The 27,314-nt window shown below is 41.9% G+C and overlaps 1 protein-coding gene across 1 annotated transcript; it reads left to right on the top strand.

Annotated features, from left to right (window-relative positions):
* The first annotated feature begins 24,963 nt into the window (after positions 1 to 24,963).
* Positions 24,964 to 26,571, top strand: PLEKHF1 (pleckstrin homology and FYVE domain containing 1). The gene has a single exon (XM_072117199.1). It carries the CDS (start codon positions 24,964 to 24,966, stop codon positions 25,762 to 25,764), a length of 801 nt encoding a protein of 266 aa, XP_071973300.1. The 3' UTR covers positions 25,765 to 26,571.
* Positions 26,572 to 27,314: the final 743 nt, after the last annotated feature.

Raw genomic sequence — 27,314 nt, 5'->3', positions numbered from 1 at the left:
TCAATTACTATGAAGATCTCAAGGGGTTAACAATCTTCGTAAAAGCTGCTTCTGATAGCTTGCGGAATGCAGATTTGAAAATGGGTTGGTTATATAGGGTGGTTTTAATGCTAAATATGTAAAATTTAATTTCAAACATTATTTATCCCCAAAATAGTAAATTCTGAAAATCACTATTCGATTTGTAAGCCGCGTGACGTCAAAATAAATTATCCAAACATTTCAAAAATGATGAAAATGTAAAGTAGACATGGGAAATGTTATTCGGCAAGTTATTTAGGTGGCCTGAAAACGCAATGATTTTGAATTTCGAAAATGGCAAATTATTCTAAAAATTCTTAATTTTTTTCTTTTTTCTTTTTTTTTTTTTGTAAATAAACGCAAAACTTATCAGCCAAAATTTACCACTAAAATGAAGTACAACATGTGGGGAAAAAACTATCTCAGAATCGCTTTGATAAGTAACAGTGTTCAAAAGTTATAACGATATAAAGAGACGCAAGTCAGAATTCAAAAGATGGGACTGAGCCTTAAGCTACAAAATGGCTGCGTCCTTAAGGGGTTAATAATAATAATATTTTTGGTGTTAAAGGACATCTACCATCAGATTTACTGGTGGTAAACTCACCAATGTAATTCTTGTTACCTTAGGGGTTAACTGGAACCATTTTTCTTATATTCTGGGACATCCCCTTCACCGCAAAAAAAAAAAAAAATATTTATATATACTTATATTTATTTTTATATATATATTCAAAAAATATAAATCTGACAGGTCACCTGAGGCATTCAATAATTACCAATTACCAAAGAAATAAATTGGCCAAACTACAAATTGAAACACAAGTGGCCAAAGAGAAAAAAAAAGGATTTGTTTTGCTAAGTACAGGTTGTCCCCTACTTAAGAACACCTGACTTATGTACGACCCCTAGTTACAAACGGACCTCTGGATTTTGGGAATTTACTGTACTTTAGCCTTGGACTACAATAATCAGCTGTACAAGTTATAACAGGTACCCCAAACTAAATACGTCCTCAAACCCAATTCAGGAGAATTCCCCCCTGCACCAACAATGAGGGGAACTCAAGGTTAATATATTTAAAAATCTTATAAGTTTTTTATTTCATATCAATTAAAACTAATACAAACATTGACTTAGACAATAATTAAAATTAAAAAATGGTCCCAAATTAATGGGGGAGACTTCAGCAGTTCATCTCAGGTACATTCATTATACTTTTGAACAATGTATCAAGCAATAAAGTGCATTTCCTGTCTGTAATCTATAGTATGGAGGTTATTACCTTGCTATGGCTGTTTGTCTGCCCCGCGCCCCAGTTATAACAGGTTTCTGTAATGAAGCTTTGTTACTAATCCTGGTTCTAATGACAATACAACATTTTTAAATTCCAATTGTCACAGAGACCAAAAAAAATTTGGCTGGGGGTTACAATGATAAAGTATACAGTTCCGACTTGCATACAAATTCAACTTAAGAACAAACCTACAAACCCTATCTTGTATGTAACCTGGGGACTGCCTGTATATCATTGTGAAAAAAAAATGAGTCAGAGCAGGTTGAACCCCTATATTCTGAAAATATGGGAATTGTAGACTGAAGACCAAGAGGAGGCAGAGATAATAAAGGTTTTTTTTTTTTTTCATCCGTTTATACAATTGAAGAATAAATGTAAGGTTATGCACCTGGGGATAATAATCCACAGGCCACATATGTCCTTGGGGGAGTAAATCTGGGAGAGTCCCTTGTTTAGAAGGACCTGGATGTACCAGTAGATCATAAATTAACAGCATGCAATGTCAATCAGCTGCCCCTAAAGCCAGCAAGATCTTGTCATGTATCAAAAGTGACTCTCGGGATGGGGATGTAATATTACCACTGTACAAGGCATTGGTTCGGCCTCACCTGGAATATGAAAAGAGACGACTACGAGGGGACATGATTAATTTATATAACTATATGAATGGTCCATACAAAAAATATAGTGGTAAGTTGTTTCAGATTAAAGCAAATCAAAAGACAAGAGGGCTCTGTCTCAGTCTGGAGAAATCAAGGTTTAATCACCAGAGGCGACAGGGCTTTTTTTACTATGAGAACTGTCAATCTATGGAATAGCCTGCCTCAGGCGCTAGGGACAGCAGAGAGCTATTAGAAGGGCCTGGATGCCATTTTTACATCCCTTTTTAACCATAGAATCTATATTACTATATATTACAACCATACAAACTATACTATATTAAGGCCTACGTCCACCGAGTGCTTCTTAGCTCCGTCTGCTAAAAAAAATATGCATTCCCCCTCTATATCCTTTGAACTTCATGCAAGCTGCAGGCTGATGGTAACGTCACCCGGCTGTCTGAAAATCTCACACGGTAGCTCTACACCTTGCACAGCCAACCGGAGACTGCGAGATTTGCAGATACCCGGGTGACATCACCGGCTGTCTGGAGTTAGCGGGAGGTTCAAAGGACAACTTTTTATGAAACTGGCGTGCATAATTTATTAGCGGACGGAGCCAGGAGGCGCTTGGCTGACGTTGGCCTGAGCACCTCTGGCTCATTAGCATATTTTTATAAAGTTGTTCTTGCAGTTGTTCCTGCACGGCGTCACACAGAAATCCGAGATGGTGGCCCCCGACCATAATTAAGAAGTTACAGGGTCGTGACTAGGGGAAACTGAAATTCTGTACCCCAGAGACAGGTTGGAATTATATCTGTGAAATTCTGTACTTTTGTTTATAACAGTGAATTAGAGAATGTGTTTTTTGGTTATCCTAAGAAACTTGTCTGTGTGGGAATACCCCTTTAAGACTGAAATGAAATACCAGATGCTTTGGTACATTAAAATATATATGATTATGGCAGATTCAAATACTTTGTTACTGTATGTTATAATTATTTATGAGCAGGGTTTTGTACAGAATCTCCTCAAGGAAAGTGCTAATTGTCATAGCAACCAATCGGCAGTCCCCAGAGAAGTCACAGGGAGAGGGGTTGAGGTGGTGAAACAGAATCCTGAGACTTAGATGGTTATCATCTATGGGTGTTAGTGGTGGGTGTTTGCTGCAGAATTCAGCAATCACCCACAGTGTATGGAGAGGGCTCAGCCTGTTGGCCATCTCAATAAGCCCTTAGCTACACCATGATGTTTGATTCCCTTACGGGTGCAGAGGTCAAACCTGTTTTCTTGTTATTTATTGTGTAAAGACTTGCTGCTAGTTGATGGTAGGTATCATAGAAAGGAAAAAAGCTGGTGCACCATTTAAACATTGGCCCAAACCACTGCTGCACTGAGAATCTCTTTTTTTGCTTAACCATAGTAACCAGATTTTCTCCAAAACCTGAAAGATATTTCTGAAAAGCTTCATAAGTTTCCTACGCACTGCTGAATTAACACGACAGTGAGTTGGAAGTTGGTAGGCTCACTTTAATACTTCAGTGTCCGCATATAATGATAGAAAGACTTTCTTTCTTTCTTTCGTTTTTTTTTTTTATTTTTAAAGCAAAGGGTTGACCACTTCTCATGTTTCTTGTAATGTGTCTGTGGGGCAGGATATTGGGTAATTTACGATCTATTAAAAGTTCGGCATTGCTTTCCTGATATGTAAAGTGAAGCCTCTTGTCTTTTACCTCATCAAGAAGACATTCTTGTCCATAAAATGGCTGCAGATGAGGGTCATTAAGGTGTAAATATGCTGAATAAATTCCTTGTTGGGTATGTATAGTGTCACTTGGGTTTCCAGTGTTCTGGGACCTCGGGGGCTTGCTAAATGCTTTCTGGCACCTGAAATATTGCAGCCAAATCTACTCTAGAAAAGCCCAATGGTACTTCAGGGCCCTTCCCGTGTGACCATACAAAAATGTTCAGCCACATATAGGGTACTGATATATTCATGATAAATTGTATAACTACTGGTGGCATGCATTTAACCAGTTCCTTATTTTTGTACAACTATATGAAACAGTATATTCCCAGTATACTGCAATACAGTTGTATTGCAGTATATATTAGTGATCAGACCCCCTAGGGTTAAATTACCGTAGGAGACCTGAAATAATAATCTAACATTTGAAAACCATTAAAAAAATTCTCCCCTTTCCTAAAACACGCATAAAAATAAACAAGTAAAATAGTAACCATGTTGGTTACCCCCTTGTCCATGTGACAGAAAATTGTCACTCAAAAATCTGAATCTCCACTTGTCAACTAAAAACCTTAAAGGGGTATTCCGGGAATATGAACTTCTGACACAAAAAACCATAATGATATAAATAAATGAATACAACAATGCTCAATGTAATTAGTTGCAAAATGAAGCTTAAATAGTTTGATTTTATGATTTACAAATTGTATGGCCTTTCTAAAGTAGGTGGAGTTATCACTAAGATGGCTGCCACTGGAAACTACAAGTTCCATGATCCTTTAGTTCTCAGTAACTCCTCCTCCCTCTTATGCTCTGCTCCCGGTGATGATATAACAGACTTTCTTGCTCTGTTACCATAGTAATGATGTGTAACTGCCATCCCTGCACATCACCACAACACTGACCATACTGGATGCACTGCAACCAACCGACTGCAGCCAAACTTAGTGGTGATCACATGACCTGCCCAGGCAGGTGCAGGACATGTGATGTGGACATGTGACCAGCGGCCATCTTCTGTCCTGTGTATGCTCAGCTACGGATCGCGTGGAGGAAATTAACGGACTGATTAAAGGGCCGGTAGCATTTTAATTCTACATTACAGTCTATGTCATCAGCATTTTCTGCTAAGGGGAGCAAAATATTAAATAACAACTAATTACACAATAGCTTATATTTTGAGTGCCCACTTGTATATGAATTATGCTGATTCCTGGAATACCCCTTTAAATAAAAAGTAATCAAAAGATTGTACCAAAATGGAAAAGTCAGCTTCTCTCTCAAAAAAAATGACACCTTACACAGCTCCATACACTGAAGTATAAAATAGTTATTGCTGTCAGAATATGGCAAAACTGAAGCCTCTTGCCCACAAGTGAGTTGGATGAGTGCAACTTCCATCGTGTGCTCGTTGAATGCCTGGCGTGAACGCTCATACACTGAAACTGAACTCTGCATGTCAGTTCAGTTCTGGTTAATACGCGTTCAGGCTGGATGTTCCAGCAAGTGCACAATGTGCGTTGGAATAACTGCAAAGAGGCATGACACAAGTCCATAGACGTCAATCTCTTTATTAATTCATATGTATATACACCACAAAAAATAAAAACCATTAAAGTGAACAAAACTCAACACATAGAAGCACCTAGGCGAAACACAGAACACGGTAACTGAAAAGTCAATTACATGCAAGAATAGAATCACAAACCTCTCGCAAAATGAGCCGAGTCAATAATGGAAGGTTATACAAGTTAGGTATAATCAACGTTTATTGGGAAAACAATACAAGAATCAGTACAAGCAGGAGATGGCATAATAAACCTGACCACGCAGGGTCAGACGCAGCAAAGATATGCTCATATGGGGAGGAGAGTTGAAGGGTAGGTCAGCAAGGAGTAAAGCCCTCGTTGCCATCTCGGGCAAGGTAACTACTATAACATAAACAAGTTAATAAAAGATAAATATAGAAAAAACACATGAATATAAAGAAAAGGGAAATTGGGGGGAGGGGGAAAAAGGGGAGGATAGAGGGGGGACACACACATGAGGGATAGGTTTTTGAAGGTTGAGAGAGCTACTGCACGTTTCATTTATGACAGGAGGAGGTCATGAAATCCCTGAGAGTCCAGAAAAACATCCCATGAGGCCCAAGCTGTGTTCGTCTTATTAGGGTCTACTGAATCGTTGGCCACCAACTCCTCCATCCTCCGGATAAAACCGAGCTCCTGAACCCACTCCACTATCGTAGGAGGTTGTGGGCTTTTCCAATGCCTGGGGATTACTGAACGGGCTGCAGTCAAAAAGTGACGAAGGAGACCCTTCTTAATGGAGGAGATAGTACCAGGGATAATCGAGAGTAAAGCTATCTGGGGAGAAAGGGTGGCCGTCTTGCCGGTGACCTGATGATAGGTATCAAAGATTTTGTTCCAGAATGGTTGAAGAGCCGTACAGCTCCACCAGATATGGAGTAAGGTACCCACCTCCGCACCGCAGCGGCAGCACACCTCAGAGACTTCGGGGAAAATTCTGTGGAGCCGAGAGGGGCATCTATACCATCTGGACAATATTTTATAATTCTTCTCTTGAGCGCTGCAGGGCAGCGGCATCTTGTGCGAGAATAGGAAGGCCTTATCTAGCTCCGCGTCTGTAAATTCGATAGAGAGGGCTTCCTCCCATGCACCAATGTAGTTTGGCCTATCAGGAGTGGCATTTTCCAACAATAAGCTGTATATGGTGGAAAGTACATGTGGTGGTGAAGAAGACAATCTAAATAAAGCTTCCAGGGCCGTGGGGGACGATCCAAATGAGGTGTGTTCTGGGTCAGCCATTACGTAAGATGTCAGTTGCCTGTGCTCTAGCCAGGACAGTGAGGAGTCAGGATGGGAGGCCTGCAGGGACCCCAGAGTGGGGACGGAATCGCCCTCGACAATCTGACCCAGGCGAACGTCGGAAGAAGCCTCCCAACAGAGAAACCTCTGTCTGCCCACTCCAGGTGGGAAGGCAAGATTATGAAATAGTGGGGTCAGCGGGCCTCTCATCCTAAGCAGGGTATTCATGTTCATCAGCCTGTCCCATGCAAAGAAAAAGTATGGGGAAAACAGAGAATGCTTAAGGTCAGAGGGTCTAGAATCAGCTGGGACCCAGGAAAGATAACGTAACATGGGGGAGGTTAGATCAAGTTCTAATTTAACCCACTTTTTAGAGTCAGCGTTATACGTCCAGTCAACCAGTCTTTGAATAATAGCCGCCGTATGATATAACCTTGGATCGGGGAGTCCCACCCCCCCCCCTGGCTTTTGTACGTGTCAATACAGAGAAACTTATGCGGCTAGTTCCGCCACCCCAGATAAACCTCCGAAAGGCCGTACGTAAAGTCGTAAAAAAGGAGCATGGGGGTCGGATCGGTAGCGTCTGATATAGATACAGGAATCGGGGCATAGTGTCCATTTTAAGAATGTTTATGCGGCCGAACCAGGAGAGGTGGCGGCTTTGGTGTTGGCCGAGGTCTCTAACCGTTCGGTCTAGGAGTGGTTTGTAGTTTAGGGCATACAGTGATGATAGGTCCGCCGAGATATTAATTCCCAGGTAGCAAATATGAGAGTTTTTCCATTTAAAGGGAAATTGAGAGGCCAGGTGGAGCACCTCAGTCCCTGGGAGGCAGACATTCAAGATTTCTGATTTGGAGAGGTTGACCTTAAAATTGCTAAGGGAACCAAATTTCCTAAATTCTTCCAGGACATTAGGGAGAGTGATTCTGGGCTGGGAGACATAGAGGAGAAGGTCGTCAGCGTATAATGCCATCTTATACTGTCGAGATCCCACCTGGAGACCGTGTACACTGGGGTTTCGACGAAGGGCAACAGCCAGATGTTCCATGACTATAACATATAAGAGAGGAGATAACGGACAGCCCTGCCTGGTGCCGTTGTTAATGCAGAAGGAGTCCGACATAATGCCGTTGGTTCGGACCTGGGCCGTGGGGGCAGAGTATAGTGCCTGCACCAAGCCCAGGAAGCGGGGACCTATGCCCAGCTGTCTCAACAAAGCCCATAGGAAACCCCAGTGTACACGGTCAAACGCCTTCTCTGCGTCCACCGAGAACAAACACATCTGCTGCCTGGTTGACTTGGCCTTAGAGATGAGGAGCAGAGTTTTATTAGTGTTATCGCGGGCTTCCCTCCCCTGGATGAAACCGACCTGGTCATTGTGTATGATAGCTGGAAGCAAGGGCCCCAGTCGATTGGCCATAAGTTTGGAAAGTATCTTTATGTCCATATTAATGATGGATATTGGCCGGTAGTTGGAGCAAATGGTATGGTCTTTGCCAGGCTTGGGGATTACGGATATGGAGGCCTGTAGTGACTGGGGCGGGAGAGGAACCTGAGAGGAGATACAGTTAAACGTACGTGTCAGGAATGGGACTATCTCAGTCTTCAGGGTCTTATAAAAGCGGGGAGTGAAACCGTCTGGGCCAGGGGATTTACCTGCTGGGGTAGCTTTAATGGCCTCCATTACCTCTGGTTCAGAGAAGTCCGCTTCTAGGCCTGCGCGGCCCTCACTAGTTAATCTGGGAAGGGCCGTATCTTTAATGTACGCCCGAATTCTCTCCATTTCTCTGGCCCCGGCCGATTCGGATAACTGGTCCTGAAGGTTATATATAGTTCCTTATAGTACCTCTGGAAAACAGAGTTAATGCTGTTGGGGTCATGGGTCAACCTGTCCGCATGGTCTTTAACATGTGGAATGTAAGTACCAGTCGTGCGGGGGTGGAGGTATCTGGCGAGGGGTTTCCCGCATTTATTGTAGTATTCATAGAAGAAGCGTTTATTCCTATCTCGGGAGCTTAAATATTTCTGATTCAGTAACTCCCTCAGCTCCTCTCGAGTGTTTAATAGTTCATTCAGAACCTCCTGGGACCCTCCGTTTTTATGATCCAATTCTAGTGCACTTATCTTGGACAGAAGTAACAGTGTTTTGGCCGATCTCTCTCGCTTCAGACGGGCCCCATGTTTAAGAAATACTAATTGGAGCATACCCTTAAGGGTCTCCCACTGCACCGGGAGAGACGGCTGCTGTCCCGAATGGGTAGTGAAGAACTCAGCAATCTGCTTGCGAACATCAGCAAGACAGACAGAGTCTTTGAGCAAATTGTCGTTAAGGCGCCACCGCCAAGGTGAGGCATGAGGGCCCGGAATATCCAAGGCGAGAGAAATCGGCGCGTGATCAGACCACAAGGAGGGGGCAATGGAGGCCTCTGGCTTCCAGGTAAGAGCATGGTGGCTTAGGAAAAACATATCTAACCGACTGTAGGATCGGTGCGCTGGGGAGTAATAGGTATAGTCACGGGATTGTGGGTGGAGGATTCTCCAGACGTCCACCAGTTGTGATTCCCCAAGGGATTTCCGTAGTTTCCGCATTTGGGCTGGGGCCTAGTGAAGGCCGCGCTACTGAACAGTCGACCGAGGGGTCGAGCGGGAAATTGAAGTCCCCCCCCAGAACAACTATGCCCTCTGAAAAATCCTGTAATCGGGACAGAATTTTGCGGCATGCTCTAATCTGGTCTTTATTGGGAAGGTACACCGAGGCCAATGTGAGCAGTTGGCCCCATATTTTTATTTTTACAAAGATGAACCTGCCCTCTGGGTCGGTTTGGGAGTCTATAACTTCATGAAGTAAGCGTTTATGGATAGCAATAGATACCCCCCTCGATTTGACCCCCGCATGAGTGCTATGGAACCAGGATGAGTAATATCTATCCCTAAGCACTGGAATGCTATCGGTGCGGAAGTGGGTCTCCTGTAAGAAGAGAAGGTCAGCCCGAAGCTTGTGCATACGGAACAAGACTTGGCTACGCTTCTGGGGAATATTCAGGCCCCTGGCATTTAGGGAGTAGCAGGTGATATGCGCCATGTTGGGATCAACCACAGGAAGAACTCTAGGTCCTAATTGGGCAGACAATCACTGGTTGAGACACCGACCGGAAGACAATAGGGTAAGGAGGCAACAGGGAGGACTCAAGGAAGGGGGAGGAAGAGAAGGTAACAGTTAAACAAATGTAAAAAAGCAAAGAAAACAAAGAAAGCAGCCTAAAGGGCCGCTAAGGACTAGGGTCTGTCTCTGCCGCGGGCGACAGTGACGAGCCTAATGGGGTCAAATTATACCACGAGCAGTCCAGCTGGTCGTGGGGCCCAATGAGAGACGCGCTGTCTATGCAGGGCGCCCCCAGGGGCCAGGAACCGCCAATGGAGTCATGTGTAAGTGTCCATGCCTAAATATGAAAACATTACAAAGCGAACTTAAATGTAGTCAAGTCAATCTTAAACATTATAGAACTGTAACAATGTGTATGACTATTAAACATTGTAAAGGATACTGCAGGAGTCCACTGGGGACCAGTCCAACAAGAACGACTGAAGTGAGGGAAAGAAAAGGGCCCAAGGGATCCTCAAGAACAGCACGTAGTGCGGATTAGATCAGGAGATGTTCATCTTGGGTGGGGGGGGGCCCTGGGCGCCCTCATCGCGTCTATCCGGAGAGTGTCTCCTGGCTCTTCGTCTAGGAAATCTCTGCTGTCTCGGCGGTTGAGGAGAGGGACCGGTCGGGAGGAAAGAGGGCCAGTCCGGGATGGAGACCTCTGGCAGATTCAGAGCAGCACGAAACACTGGGAGGTCCCCGGGATGACGGAGCACCGTCAGGATGCCGTCTCGCCTGACCTGGAGGCGAAACGGAAAGCCCCAGGAGTATGGTATGTGTCTGTCCTGTAGGACGCCAAGAAGGGGCTTAAGGGCCTTGCGTTTCTGTAGCGTCAGGCGGGACAAATCAGGTAACAGCTGGATATCCGACCCCTGGAAGCGCACTTTGCCTGCCTCCCTTGCTTTGGTCATGATTTGGTCTTTCAATTGGTATCTATGGACTCTGCAGATAATGTCCCTAGGCCGGGATGGGTCAGTTGAGCGAGGGCTGAGAGCTCGGTGGGCTCTATCGAACTCTACAGGGGAGTCCTCAGGAACCCCAAGAATATTGTTGAATATAGTTCTGAGAGTCCCGTCAATCTGTTGGTTATCGATGGATTCCGGCACACCCCGAACTCTGATGTTATTCCTGCGGCCCCTATTCTCGGCATCATCCATCTGTTCTGTGAGGGCCAATAGTTGCTGGGGATGAAGCGAAATCTGTGTGTCGTGGATTGCAAGCCTTTCTGTTACAGCGCGATGGGAGGATTCAGTAGTAGTAACTCTTTGCTCAATTTGAAGTACCTCGTCACGCAGATTGGATATCTCCACTCAGTATGATTGTTCAAGACGAGCCACGTAGCTCTCCATATCCTCCCTCGTTGGAATAGCTCTGATATGATTACGGAGCGCACGCAGGTCCGCTAGCACACCCGCCGCTATTATGTTACTTTGGTAACTTGGAAAATGCTGTGGAGATGTGTGTGTCCCCATTGCGGGTGACCGGTCGAGGGACTGAACGGATAAAGTATCTTGGGTGTCTTGCAGGCATAGATTCGGGCTCTGTGACAGAGAGGATCGAGGTGGCACAGGAGATTGCCAAGTCAGTGTGTTCTGTGGCCAGGCATCAGGGGAGACAGGTGGGGCTTCAGGAGAGCACTCGGCTGGGCCTGGGTGCGTATAGGAGAACGCTGGGGCCTTTGGGTCCAGTGTTTGGAGCAAAGGGGCCTTTTGCACCACCACCACAGGATACAGTGCAGACTGCTGGCATGGGGTAGGTGAGGCCGGCTCCGGAGTTGGGGCTCCTGCTGAGCTTAAAGAGGGCAGCCCAGAAGACTGGGGGCAGGGGCTCATAGCCTGAGTGGGGCTCCTTTGTTCCTGTGGAACCAGGATGGGGTCAAAGTCCCGGACTGCAGGGGAGAGGTGTTGCTCACCTGCGGCTGTAGCTTGGTGAGTAGGCCGCTGCAGAGTGGGGCTGCGCCGTACCGGTGTGAGGCAGGAGCCATTCATCCCGGGCTTTAGAGTGGCGAGACCAGTGGGCGACAGGTTATGGCTGGAGGTACCTGTAGCGCTGGCTTCCTGGGCCGCTGTCACATCGGCGAGCCGGTGCTGGGGGTCTCCGGGCCGGTCTGGAGTCAGGACGAGAGCCGGGTCTCCGCTGGTGGGCATCCTGGGTGAGCCGGTGCTGTCGCTGCTGGAGCGGGCGGTGGGTGGAGCCGGAACAGCGGGGTCCCGCGCCTGAAGGACCATCGGAGCTGTGCCGTCCGCCATCTTGGGGCTGTCATGCTCCGCGCGCTGCACCGGGGACCTGGAGTCTGCACAGCCTGACGGAAGGGGGCCATGATCCGGAGGTCCGGAACGAGGATCAGGAGACGGCATCTGGAGCGCGGCAGCCGGGAGCGACAGATCTATCAGGTCGCCGTCCTCTTCCTGAGTAGGCCGCGTGTCCTGGGAGGCCTGCGGGACCAGGTACTGGCTTATACCCCTGGATGAGGGCCGCGTTGTGGTGGAGGCGGTGTGCCCTGTACCCCTTTTCTTTCTGGGTCCCATGGGGTATTTGATTAGGCAGGATGGAGAGAGATTTGCTGGCTAGGATTCCTGGCTGGCCTGGGAGCTAAGCAAGGTTGCTTCCTCACTCCTCCATAGCCAGGCCACACCCCCCTTCGTTATACAAGTTATATACCGAGCCAAGAAAATGTACAAAGTAATATATTACCTATAGAATGAGCATGCTCTGTCCAGGTGGGAGATGCCCCACACGTATTGCCACGCTCTGTGGCTTCCTCAGGGGTAACCATGGGCTTGTGGTGGGGTTAATATCTCGAGTGTGCAAACTTTATGGTTAAATTAATGCATTATCAAAAAAAAAAAAAACTACTTTGTGTGAATTACATCTTTGTGAATTTTTGTGAAAGCTGTTTAGAATATGTTTAGGGGTGTAGTCTCTAAAATGAGGATTTTCTATTTTATAGGCCAGTGGTGGGACTCAGACCTCTCTGTGGGCACCCAGGCCTTTGCCCCAGCACAGCATTTGCCGGACAAGACTCGAGGCCTCTTAATACAGTCCAGGCAATGCAGGAGGTGCCATAATTGTCACAATCTATGGCTGACAGGGCTCTGGGACTGCAGGAGGACCAAGGACAAGGCCAGAATATAATTTGAGCTCCTGCTTCGAGCTAGGCAACTCTTCCTGTTCAGAGAGACCGTGGAGGGATGCTATAATGATGATCTGAATTTGTCCTCCTTTATTTATTTTTTTTACATTATTTGCGGGAAGCGAAATAAAATTGGTGAATAAATGCATTTGTGTCGCTTTTCCTGTGCGGTTGGATTTTACGGCTTTCACTGTGCGCTGCAAATGACATGTCTACTTCATTATTTGAGTCAGTGTGATCATGGGGAAACCAAATTTATATAGGTTTTATAATGTTTTCATACATTTACAAAAATTAAAACCTCCTGTACAAAAAAAATAAAATTTTGCCATTTTCTTGCGATAATAACTTTTTCACACTTTGGTGTACAGAGCTGTGTGTGGCAACTTTTGTTGACGTTTTCAATGCCATTTTAAGGACTGTATGGCCTTTTCATCACTTTTTATAGAATTTTTTATATTTTTCAAAATGGGTGCTATTTTCTGTTATGGGGTTAAATGCTGGGGAAAAAAATAATAATATCCTAAAAGATCGGACACTTTAGGATGCGGCGATACCTAACGTGTTTATGATTTTTACTGTTTATTTATATCATTATTAGCTCGTAGTCTGTGACTTCGTAAAGTGCAATGTGACCAGTTCACTTCAAGACCGAATTCACACACGGGCAGTGCTAATGTACTGTTGGTTTTTACATTTGGAGCGGAAACCTCCATAAACCAGTATGTCCTCCCTGAGGACATCTGAGAAATAGTACTATCTCATTTCAGGATTAATGGTAGTTGCAGTCCCCTAAACCCCAGGGGGTTCATTTTAATGTAATTTCTACACAAGTTGTATTACGAGAAGACCCATCATTACTCCAGTAATTGATAAAAAAAAGTAGAATCATAGGAAATTTGCATCAATATAATTTCCCTTATCTTTTAGGTAATTATTGAAAGACTCAAGTACAAGGGAGAAGGGATCATGTGGATTTTTGAGTCTTCCATCTTCCACACAGTATTTGTTATAGTAGAAGGTTCTCCATGTCTCCTAATAATGCAGATGCTGTGCTTGGGCTCTTGGTCATGAGTTTTACTAGTTCATGGAAATGTATAAGTCGGAGTCCCTTCCGGGCCTGTATTTATGTACTTTGTAAATGATTTTTAATCTTTTTCCAACTGTGTGAAATAAGTCTGCTAAACAAGTCATGCACACAAAGGTTTCCTCATATGTTTCTCTATTACTTTATTATGTTACAAAGTTCAGGGTGCAGCAGGACATGAGATTTTATCTCAATGTCATTGTTCAGATTAGGTAGTATAACAGTGATGTATTTTAACCACTAGAGAGCAGTAGAGAAGAAGCTCATAGACTTATGATAAGACATCACAAGTCCTGGAGGCTCGCTGTAAATATGTCATTCCATCCTCATTATACTTTTTTTCTTTGTCTATTGTTAAAACGTTCTACTGCATTTAACAAGAAACATAAACCTCATCAAAATATTGAGAGGTTGTAAAAAATTACACTGAAGAAAGGTAATGATCCTAATATCACTTGATATTGGAATTTTTGTCCGTGGAAGACCATAGGTTGGTCAGGTGAGAGGAAATAATTTCAGGGATGTAGGTGCATTATCAGGTGGAAATAAATGTATGAGATGATATATTGTCATCAGGTTTTATTAACAAGAGAATTTTGACCACAGGTTTTGAGGACGGATTGTGTCTTTATTAGGTATGTCTACAGGGCCAACTTTGTGAAATATGAAGAGAATGAGTCTTTCTTAAAGTGGTGTCAATTAAATGTCATACCTGAATCAAATCTTTCTTCTCATCCTCTGGCACTGTCCTGACCAGCAGCATGAAAATGTTCATGGACCATAGGCTGTCACACTGAGTGGTCCATGTCATTGTATCATTCTACACTGGAGTGTTGGAATTTATTTAATTTTTTGACACACTTGCTGGCGTGCATGGAATTCTGTGAAGGGGTTAAAAACATTTGTAGTCACAAAGGGTAAGATTTCAATCCTAATGTCCAGAAAGGTCTGCCATCGGTTTATCTTACATTATTGAGTAGGATTTTAGAGTTGGATAAGAACCAAATGAAGCACAAATGAAACACAGCCCACTTCTACTTGCTCTTTTATTCAACCTGATTTAGAAGTGCACACAGGATTTATCGTGAAACTATCGCAGTATACATACCGTTAAAGGGAGGTTGGAAAAACATGGCTGCTTTCTTCTAGAAACAGCGCCAAACCTGACTGTTTTTGCTGATATTGAAAATAGGCTCCATTTATTTCTATGCAGCTGATTTGCTGTTTTGCTGTTTTTGGAAGAAAGCATCAGCTCCAGACAACCCCTTTAAGACATGCCTGTATGGACTACAGTTACCTTATGTCATGATTTCTCCATCAAAGCTACTATAATAAGTCCCGTCAAGAAGACAAGTACTGAGATTAGGAAAGTAGAAAACAGACTGTAGTCTCTAGAACCTGGGGGAAGTGATGTCCAGGACCCTAAAAGTAACATATACTGTGTGGGCATTTTCAGAGATCTATAGAATGGAAGCACATTATTAACAATATAACAATAAACAATATAACAATTAGAGATGCAAGACATTGACCCCTGCACTTCTAGTTAGCCAAATGTAAATTGCAAAAGAACCTGGCCGAGCTCTGGAACTTTGGGTCATAAACTAGCCATTTCGTTTTTTGTCAATTTCTGTTGTTCTGTGCAATTTCTTGTTTCCTGATATCACCCAATTCATTTGTGTAGATACTGTATGCTGACAATAATGTTGTTCAATGAGATAACCAATATGGAGCCTCCTATTATCATATTCACAGTGCTGAGAACTTCTAGGAACATAACATGACCATTTCATCTGTGAATGATACTCTGGGGTTGAGGGGCTAGGAGATTGGTTACTGGTCTTGTTAAAGATTGAACATCTGACCTGTAGAATTAGTGCTTTCCAGCCCATGCTGACCTTCCCAGTTAGTGTACTGGTCCCCTGAGACAGGAACCTGGGATTATTGCAATGCATTACACCTTTATCTAGCCCGACTCTTTCCATCTCCACTATCAGATGGGCGGTGACAGTCTATCTCATCATTGAGAGCTTTAATAATAATAATTCATTTATTTATATAGCACACAGATTACCCTGTGCTGCCCAGGGCTTGCCAAATCGGTCGCTGTGCCCATGCTCACAATCTAATCAATCTACTAGTTTTAGATTGTGGGAGGAAACCAGAGGACCCAGAGGAAACCCACACAAACACTTTGAAGATGTTGAAAGTGGGATTCTGTCAGATAGGAGGTCCTGGACTGGACAGCCTGGCTCCATCCATCTAACAATATAATGATATTGATTACCCCAGAATGAGAAGTTCCAGGCAGAACTACACCAGAAACAGCCGAGGGACATCTATTAAAGTAATGGTTCGCTTTAAAAACACATTTTTGTCTTTTTTTTTCTGCCAGTGAGATGTACAAACATTTGAAACATTTTTGAAGTACTGTTTCATAATGTAGATAAGCGGGGGCACAAGGCCAGCAATTATTACACAGTAACTGTATGACAGACCTTCGTTTTTCTACCTTCTTATAGTCATGTATAAGTACAGAACTGACCTGCCACCAGAATTTGGGAGGCATGGGAGGGAGTAGATGGGAAGCACTGGTCAAGCAGGACATGCCCCCTCTGATGCCATATAAAGTTGATTTAGGCAAAACACTTTTTAGCTATAAGAAGGCTATAGAACACTATTCACTATCACTAGCTGTATTTGTGAAAAAGTATTAACAGGTTTCCTTTGGGCCTCGGAAAACCCTCCCTCAAATATCTTTAATAACTCAGTGTGTGGACCAAGAGCAAATGAGTGTGAATATGCACAAAGTGTACGGTTGATTTGACACATTGGGGCACATTTACTTACCTGTCCGAGTCACGATCCTCAAGGTGCGTTCCCCGACGATCCTGCACTGTGCCGTGATCCACGTAGATCCTGCGCCCAATATCCTGCATGTGTCGCTCTCCGATCAGGTCCACCGGAGTTCACCTTCTTCTTCCCGATGCATGTAAGTGCTTGGCTTGCGACACAAATTTGAATGTTAAATCCTGCGCTTAACCCAAATCCGTCGGATCGTCTGACGGCCTACCCCCCCCCCCCCCCCCCCGATTTCTGTCGCATAAAAAGCTGGTGCCAATGCCCCAAAAAACCCTTTGGATATTCAGATGATAGTGCAGTTTGCGGACCCTTAAATGAGCCCCATTGTGTGCTTGCCCCTGCTTGAAGAATACACAAATGAGCCCCTTTTTGCAGAGCATCTCTTACTAAGTTGACACTAAGCTGCTCCCCATACAATAATATCTGGTGTGGGAGGCTAGAGATAATCCCTTTAAAGTGAGCATTATCTCATCTATACTTTGTGCATTCCTGTTTCATTGATTTTGGCTATAGTTATGATATCTGCACTAGGAACGGCAGCATGTCACTTTTTTGCTGCTGATTTTTTCTGCAATGTGTAGTTACAAAGGGTATCTGCATGTATTATCAAGGGCGTAACCAGAGGAGGCTGGGATTTCTGAATTGAGTCCCCCTTATACACTCATAGACATACAGTATAAACATACATATAGTAAACACAAGACACATGCACATCTGTGTGTATATGTATATATATATATATATATATATATATATATATATACACATACATACATATAGTACCATATACACCCATGCAGCACATACACATCACATAAACACATACAATAACATCTACAGACGTCATTTTTTGGGCCCCATTACACCTGTGAGTTACGTATTATCTGCAGATTCACCGCACACCATTTATGTGCTTGGTGACAGCTCAAGTCCTTGTATGACCCCTTGAACTATATAGTAATGTGTCACACTTTGCTTTTTTTTCCTCTATGCGTCATGTGCAGTGCAGCATTCTGCGGCTTTGTGTTATGCCATTTGTACTTGGTAAATGGTGACCTGCTTTAGACCTGTCATTCATTTCCTTCCTGTTCTCAGTGACAACATTGGCCCACAGTTAAGAAGTGTTTGCACCAGTATTGTGTCGCGTCTGCACTGTGTCCGACAAGACACAAAAAGAAAAAAAGTGCCCCAAAAGGGGTGTTCTGATGCAGAGTTACTGTGATCTATGATGGGTTTAAGGGTATTTTCCGTCACGTATGATCTGATTCTCTGTAATACCATAAACAGTGGTAGAAAATGAGAAAATAGATCTATACACTCCCATCATGCATTAGGAGGTAGTCCAAAATAATTTCCTCTGGGAGGAGGTTTGTCCTATGCTCAGTGCCGTCTTCTGATTAGTTTATTACATGAGCAGTCCAGAGCTAGACAGGGTAAATTCTCCTACACATATACAATAGTCACTGTCCAATGTTAATAGCATAGCTTTAATCAAGGTATACATGGGAGTGGGGTAAATATATCTGTATATATATGATTCCATACAACTGCCCTAGACAGGGCTCTGTGATGGACTTGAGGTTATAATATTTCTTGATTTATATAAAGAACATTACAACTTGTATATAAAGCAATTGTATTATTAAAGAGTCATTTGAGGAATTGTTATAAAATCAATTTTCCACTAGACAAGATTTACCAGCATTTAATAAGCTACACTTTCATATGACATAGTTGTCATGTGGTCACAAGATGAAAGGTTGAAATGTAACACTCAATAGACAATGTTCATGGTCACAGCTACATGTGGGTGTTCAGCACTAGGGTTGTGCTGTGGGTGGGGAGGGAGAAATGTTATGCAGGCCAGGCCCCTGACCAGCCCACTGCTATATAGAGTCTGGGACAGTGCAGTCTTAAACTGGAGCAACAGGCGAGCCACATACTGTATCAGGATATACTAACTAACCTTGGAGGAAAACTTGCCGGAGGAATGTGCTGCTGCTGACTCTTTCCAGTGTAGCCAGTTACATTACAAGATCAGGAATTTGCTAATAGTAAGTAAAACTGGTTTGTATCTGTAAAGCTTTCTTAACGTTATACACAAAAGTACTAAAATCATAAAAGCATAATAGTGTATAGCTTACATAGTATACATAACCAGGCACTCTGGGAGTTGTCACATAACTGCTGTAAAGCTGAAGACTGCAGACATTAAGTAGCGGTAGAATGTACAGGATGTGAATAGTAATAGATACAATTGTGGTAAATCTGAAAACGTATTCTATTGCTACCAGATGTTATTGTGAGGTGTGGTACATGCACACAGAGAGCTACAGTATAACTATTGGTGTGTAACTTCAAACTACACTTATACTGTAGGATAGGGAACCAACTACACAATAAAAAGAGACCTTTATGTTTATGTAGTTTTTGTTTTGGTTTGCTTTTGTTCATGGTTCTATAATATACCGCCCTGTGCTTATTAATATGATGGCTTATTTATTACTATTAAATATCACATTTATTTTTTACTACTAGTTAATCCATTTGATTTGTTATTCTAAGGGCAAAATACACATTTGGCCTTCAGTTCAGCGGAACTGTCTAATTTTGAACTGTATATACCTCCCATATCTAACCAGGACTCTATCCCTTCCCCATGCCTGACACTACTACACTGACCTATCCGGGTGACTGCTGTTAAGAGACCAATGAGAAAGTTAATGTTTGGATTTTATAAGTGAGAAATCAAGTACCACATAATCTTGAGTCACAAACAGGGGTTGCCAGGAGAGGGGTCTTCTATAGGAAACCCATAAGTGTTGTTGGGGACTTACATATATACTTTATATAAAATTTTATCTTTAGTTAAGTTACAAAGAGTATCTGTAGAGGAGGGTCCAACAAATTTAAGTAATATATATATATGACTGTTGATTTCAATAAGAAACATGGACTGTATAATTTCCCATGTGGTTATGCGGCACGTTAATCGATAACTGCAGTAGTACACCATGTGATCAGATTATCACTAGGAGGCACTTCCAAGAAAAATGGATTCCCAAAGTAGTGGACAATCCCTATTAAATATAAATCAAGCAAGCTATCCTTGTTCTATTCCCGATATGACTGGCCACAATAGTTGATATATAAATATATGTATCAGTTCATAGTCAACCTGTGTGTGCCATATGCAGTGCTGCCTCAGACTGGCCAGATTTTCTGTATTGTTTTTGTGCTATCCTTGTTTCTGAGGTAGTGACATCACAGTACACTAAACTTTTTTTTTCCATTTTGTTGTTCTCCTTTTATGGGAAAAGCATTTCTTTGCTATACATAAACTCCCAAAGTTCAGGGGAAAGTTCAAACTTTTTAAAAGGGGGAGGGTTTTAAAGATCTATCAAAAGGATGTGTTCTATTTTGTTATTGATGTAGAGAGAAGAACAGACTGTACAGACGGATTTGGATTCATTACCCTTTACTTTTTTTTGTGGAATGGGTTAAATATTGGACTGGAAATAATTCTCCTCAACAAGAGGAGAAATTTGTGGCTAAAAAAAAAAAAAAACATTTTCTTGTTTTGCTTAGTGGTCAGGCAATGTTCCCAGATCCTGGGGAGGAATGTCTGCATTATAGGAGATGTAACTATCATGGGATGGGGTTCTTTGGCTGAGTTCTTAGCTGATGTGGCAGGGAAGGACTCCTAGGTGCAAGTCTGTACTGGTGTAAGAGAGGGGTTGACAGTTCCCTAGGCATAATGTGTCTCCAGGAATGCGCCATCCAAAACTTCATACCAGTTCTTTTATCCTATTTATGTATTAGCATCTCGTGTTCTTCTCTGTTTGGTGTCCCTGTTGATTTTAAAATATTGGTCTCTTTGTTTCTGTGTAATTTTAAATTTTATGTTACCATATATACTATAAGCCAACCTGAGTATAAGCCAAGGCATATAATTTTAACACAAAAAACTGGGAAAACCTATTGACTCAAGTATAAACCGAGGATGGGAAATGATTGGTAGCTTGCCCCACAGTATATAGCCAGCAGCCCCCCAGTATAAAGCCAGCCCCTGCCCCCTAGTATAAAGCCAGCAGCCCCTTGCCCCCCATATATAGCCAGTGCCTGGCTTTTAAGGACTGTACTTAGCACTATGATGGACTGCTGTAGAGCTGCACAGTAAACCTTATTCTTGGTTGGCTGAAATAAGAGAAGAACAGGGGTTTACAGAGTTAGAAAAACGTATCAATTTCATTACAGACTTCTGAAGTAAATTGCATAAAAACTGTCTGCACCATATTTAGCAAGGATTTTAGACAATTTATGACTCGTATCACAAATGGGGTTTGAACTAAACCAACTAATAGGAGGTGTAAAGTATTATAATTATTCATTCTTTATTTATATGGCACCTACAGATTCCACAGCGCTGCACAGAGCTTGACAAATCGGTCAAACTACTATACCGTCTTATACTATACCAGATTTATAATCCAGCATTAGACACAGTCATAAGCTTGAAGCAGCATAAGACTGTCTAGTTTAGCTCTGCTCTGCCTTACCTTTTGACACAATTGATAAATATGCCCTAGTGCAGTGATGGCGAACCTTTTAGAGGCCGAGTGCCCAAACTGCAACCCAAAACCCCCCTTATTTATTGCGATGTGCCAACCAAAAATTAAAGCAGTAACTTATTGCTCCCTGTTCTTCAAAAACATTCGATCATATTGGCCTCCTGAGGACAAGATGGGAAATTTGCATAATTTTAGCCTCTTTCCAGTGTTCCTCCATACACAGAGAATTGTGGGGCCAGCAGAAGGTCTTCCAAAGATAATTTGTCCCTGTCTACTCATTCTCCCTCTTCCTACATACCCAAGTAGCAAAGTATCACTTAAATATATGAGTGAAGGCAGCATCTTTTAAGTTGCTTGGAACTGCAGGAAGATTCTTTGTGTCCTGTCTGGTGTGCTTGGGTGATGGCACGAGTGCCCACAGAAAGGGCTCTGAGTGCCACCTCTGGCACCAGTGCCATAGGTTCGCCACCACTGCCCTAGTGTATCCTGATTCTGGATGGAAACCCCTGTTTTTTTCTATTCCTGTACAAACACTGGGTTTAGGATAATTGGCAAAAGGAAGTATTATTTTGAATATTTGATACCTAGATATATGAGGAGCAGGTACATCAGCCCTTGCAAATGTTCAAGGCCTATATACATCTGAATAAACAGTATCACACCTGGGCTGAGGTCACACATTTAACTTTTCTGATGCAGTTCATGAAGCCAAATGGATTGAAAAATAGCATTTGTTCATGTTTAAAAAAAATAGAAAAGCCTTGAGTGAAAGTACACTATTCTAAAAAGTAAGATAAGTAGCAGGTGTCAATTGCCCTCCACCCCATTCATTATAAGTGTTACCAGTTTAACGTTAGCCTATATGCTAGACTGGAGCATTCAGAAGTATATTGCCACACTACCAAGGGAGCACGACATGAGGGATGCTCTTTGAGAAGCAATTGTTACTGCCCATCCAGCTGGAGAGGGCCATTTTCAGACAATTTGAATCCCATAATTATACAGTGAAATAGATTATTTATAAGTGGGAACCATTCAAGACAGTGGACAATTTCCCCAGGAGTGGACATCCCAGAGCTACATCTCAGACTAAGCCTACCTGCACACAATCATATGCTTTTCACAGGCCGCAAGTAATGGTCGTTGTTTGGAACCCGACTGTCATGGGTGGGTGAGCATCGGTTCTATAAGTACTTAGTATTCCAAATAAGTTACCATTATTATGTTTATAGTGGATTGTATTGATATTGATCTAAGGACTGGATTATTATGTATTATTCTGTCCTGATTGTTAAAACCATAGATATCAAGGAGATCAAATCTTATCCAGTTTGCAAATGTGGCTTTAAATTTGATTACTGACTGTAGCCAAAGTTCTGAAAGGTCTGAAGTGAGAACTGAAATTTGTTAAGTAAATATAAAAATTGTATCCCCTGTAAACAATATGGATGAATTCTCTTTTTGGAGCTGAAACTCTAAACTTAAGACTGAGCTTTTTATAACCACATTCTTTTTTTTTTTTTTTAATAATTTTTATTAGTTTTATCAAAAAACAACATAACATGTATTCCAGTGTTGTACAGAGTCATATAAATCAGATAACAAGATTTTGTAGATCTTATGATTACTTTATATCTTCTTGTCTACTCGTATCATACTTGACATATCTGATGATGACGACTATTTTCGAGATATCATATAGTATACATGTCCTTAACTTCATAGAACCTTATTTAGTCCTTTAACAAGAAGAAAACAAAAAGAAAAAAGAAGGTATGGGGGGGGGGGATAGGTGGGGGGGAAAAGGCAAGCCGTGAATACAGATACCAGTAACTAGTTTTATAGTAGATTCTCAGGTTATGTGCTGAAATGTTTACTTCCTGTCCAGAGGTTCCATTTGTCGTGAAATTTCTTGAAAGTTGTGGTCTGGTGCGCCAGAATTCTTTCATAGGCGCAAGTTGTATTCATTTGGCTGATGATCTCGATGATGTGGGGAGATTCAGTCTTCTTCCAGTGTCTTGTGATTATTAATTTTGCGGACATCAGGAGGTGTATTATCACCGTCTTCTGTTCTTTTGGGACGTCTTCTAGATTTATAAGTAGGAGGGCTTGTTCTGGGTTTAGCACAAAGTCCTTTTTTGTTATTTCTTTTATGATTGTAGTTGTTGCTTTCCATAGGGGAAGGATTTTTGGGGCAGTTCCATAGAATATGTAATAAGCTTCCTCTCATCCCACATTCTCGCCAGCACATTGGTGAAACATTTGGGTATATAAGGTTGAGTTTCGAGGGAGTGAAGTACCATCTAAGGTGGGTTTTTAGGATGGCCTCTATATGTGAAGTGCAGCGTAGTGTCTGGTAAGTCGTTTGGAGCGCTGCTTCCCATTTTGCAGGTGAAAGTTTTATTTGAAGATCTTCTTCCCATTTCAGTTCGTTTTGAGTTTTGGTAAATTCTGTTTTCTTTTCTAGTCTATTGTAGAAGAAAGAGATTCCTTTTTTCCCCGGTTTTTCTTTGTCTAGATATTCTAACAAAATGGGATCGATTTTAGGAGTTGTTTGGTTTAATGAGTTATATAGTTATAACCACATTCTAACACTCCTTTCTCTTCTGTCTCTAGCGTTGGGGTAAACCACCTTCTCATTTTAAGTCATAGAGATTCTTCTGACTTCTTAACCCAATCCACTTCCTTATTTTGGTGCTGCAATGTGGATGAATAGTTAACTCATTCCAGGTCAAATACTTTAGAACACCTTCTGCGAACACATGATGCTATAACTCACAGTAGATAGTGTCATTTATGCAGTCTAGCTTGTCCGTTTATGGTTAGGTTGATTCCCTCTGTTATTAGTAATTTCATGCAGAGAATAGGTTGTCTTTTTTCATGGGATTATTGGCTTTAGTGCCTAGAGCTAGAGAACTATGCTTATCATATAATCATCAGTTGTTACTGCCAGGCCACACACTGTTCATCTCTTGTATTAATAGTTGTGTTTTACTCATAAGAAAACTATGTCACAACTTTACCATAATATTACATAATGGGATTCCTTCCACTCATTTGGTTATCCACAAATTAATATTATTGTATTATAGTATGGAGGCGGCGGAGTGAAAAACCTCCTCCTCCTGCTCCTGTCCCTTCAGCATTGGCTACTTTTATAAAGATAGCAATTATCACATCAACAGTAAAATATTGTGACTATTGGGATTTTCTTAAATGCTGTGACTTTAAAGTATGTCACATGTGTCCCCGGGTGAAGAATGTCCATGGCACTAGTATTTCCCATTAGACTTTTAATGTCTATTGATAAGTAACGGACAATAACCTGAAAAATATCATCATATCATCTCAATATATTAAGTGTTTGCCAATGTGTGGCTTCCTCCCAAGCATCCTAATAGTTCTCTAATTGTCATTTGCAGAAGGAACAATAGCATAATCTAATAATGCAAACAGTTCAGCCATGTATTTACATGGAAACTTTTAGGGCATTGTTGTCCTATCTTCACTATTGACATGTAGTGTATGGTACTGTAAAATATCTTTACTTCCGGGTCTGCTCCATTGTAAAAAAAAAAAAAGTTCTGCCTTAAATATCTGTATCTGAATAGATCATTAAAGGATTACCCAACTTGGTCCTATTTATCTGTATTTTTCAGGTATTCCAGATAACATGGTGGATCACCTTGCATACACAGAGATCAACAGCCAAAGAATAGCAACTGTGGAAACATGTTTTGGTGCTGCAGGCCAACCCCTGTCTCTTCCGGGTAGAGTTCTTGTTGGAGAAGGGATATTGACAAAGGAGTGTCGGAAAAAACCCAAACCAAGAGTTTTCTTTCTTTTTAGTGATATCCTCGTGTATGGAACCATTGTGATTACTAAAGTAAAATACAGCTGCCAGCACATCATACCCTTGGAAGATGTGACCACTGAGAAGCTTCCTGACAGTGGAGACATGAAGAACAGGTGGATGCTGAAGACCTCCAAAAAGTCTTTTGTGGTTTGTGCTGCCTCCTACACAGAACGGGAAGAGTGGATCAATCACATCAAGGAATGTTCCAGTAGGCTATTGGCAAAAACTGGAAGGCGACCATCGACTAAACACGCAGCACCATGGATACCTGACAAAGCCACCGATATCTGCATGAGATGCACCAAAACTAAATTTACAACATTAACTCGTAGGCACCATTGTCGAAATTGTGGATTTGTTGTATGTCATGATTGTTCCCAGAACAGATTTGTGATCCCATCTTTGTCTTCCAAACCATTAAGAGTCTGTACATTGTGTCATCGAAAGCTGATGGCCGACAAAATAGCTGAAGATGACAAGAGACGAGCAGATGAGATTCAAAGGCAAACACCACAATATGAACCTTCAAGTGATGAAGATAGTGATGAAGACAAAAACGATGAGATTATTTCCAGTGAAGACTTCTATTCTTCGTCGTGGTCAGCATTTCATGCCTGATTTTTTTTTTTTAAGCTTTTAATGTTCTATACTTGGTGACACAATTATGAAATTCTAAATGTATTTTGGTTAACATACTTTGATAATGATGGTATTAGAGATTGTTTTTGAGGTCGGGAGATCATAATCATAAAGTAATTATATTTTGGAAACGTGAATGTGAGGTGGGCTTACTTCAAATACTTGGACTTACCATTTTGTTCTCAAACTTTGATATATGAATCTAAATGACCAAATCTTATCTGAAATTTTTAGAAGTGCTGGGTGTGTTTGGCCAAATTGACAATTTGTTTAGACATTTTTACTTGCCACCATTATGCTGATTCTTTTTGATGGCCTACACTGCTAAACCAAATAACATTAACTTGGAAAATATCCTGTAGTCCTCAGTAACGCTGAATCTGCCATTTCTTTACGAAGCTGCCATGAGGTAACATATCTATAAATGGACTCCATAGCAGTTAACCAGTGATGTGTGACTCCTGTCACTGCCAAATTATGAAGGGGTGTATCAGTGTTGTTACAGAATAAGAACTATGGAGCTAGTTGTTTCAGTTGTTAATAATAAGTGTCTAAACACATCTGCATGTATCTCCCGGATAGGTATCTGTGAAGTGAGAAAGCACAGGTGGCCATTTTATACAAATTGTTTATATGTGCAACATTTGTAGCCTATGAACCAATCTTGTGGTATGAAGCTCACTACACTAAGAACTGTTTTGATATATAATTATGTTTTCAATGTGTAATATATTAACTTATATTCTGATACAGATATTGTGAATTAAATGCGACATGAAGAGTGAATCTTTGATTAACAGATGCAATGGTAATCACCAACGGAATTGGTCATTATTATAGATAATTATAGGGAAGAAAGAAGAAGGTCATACATTTAAAGACAATCTACCATAATCAAGCATGATAAACCAGGGACATTTACTCATAGATCCAGGCACTGAAACTGGTAATCTTCATAAATTTGTTATCCATGGCCTCCTTCCTTCTAAAATAAACTTTTCAAATTATGCTAATGAGCCTGAGGGGCTCTAGTAGGAGTTACTAGAGCCACTCACTGAAGTCTTTTCATTCTTTGTTACAATGAGTAGAACAGGTCTCTCCTCCCACTGCTCTCCACCTCCTGCTCTCCAACATTGTAACAACCAGTGAAAAGACATCATTGAGGGGCTCTGGAAACACCCCCAGAGCCCATCAGGCTCATTAGCATAATTTAAAATTTTGGTTTAACAAAAAAAAAAAAAAGAGTCCATAGGTAACAAATATAAGAAGATTGCCACATGAGTAAGTGTACCTGGTTTATCATGATGGATTTTGATATTAGATTTTTGTTTTCAGGAGCCCATTTTCTGGCTCCCACTTGCCCCCATAGAGAATAGTGTACACATTCCCAAAGAGTTTTTATTAAAAAAAAAAAAAGATAAGTTAGATCAAAGGTCACCTTTCTATATGCAGAGCTGTGTCCCATGGGAGTATCCAGTGAGGAGTGTTTTCCCCCACCCTTGGGAAACTGTTGTATCATGCATCGATTT

This window comes from Engystomops pustulosus, chromosome 7 (genome assembly GCF_040894005.1).
Source record: "Engystomops pustulosus chromosome 7, aEngPut4.maternal, whole genome shotgun sequence".
NCBI lineage: Eukaryota > Metazoa > Chordata > Amphibia > Anura > Leptodactylidae > Engystomops > Engystomops pustulosus.
The sequence above is the reverse complement of the archived record's forward strand: the minus strand, read 5'-3'. Positions and strand labels throughout refer to the sequence as shown.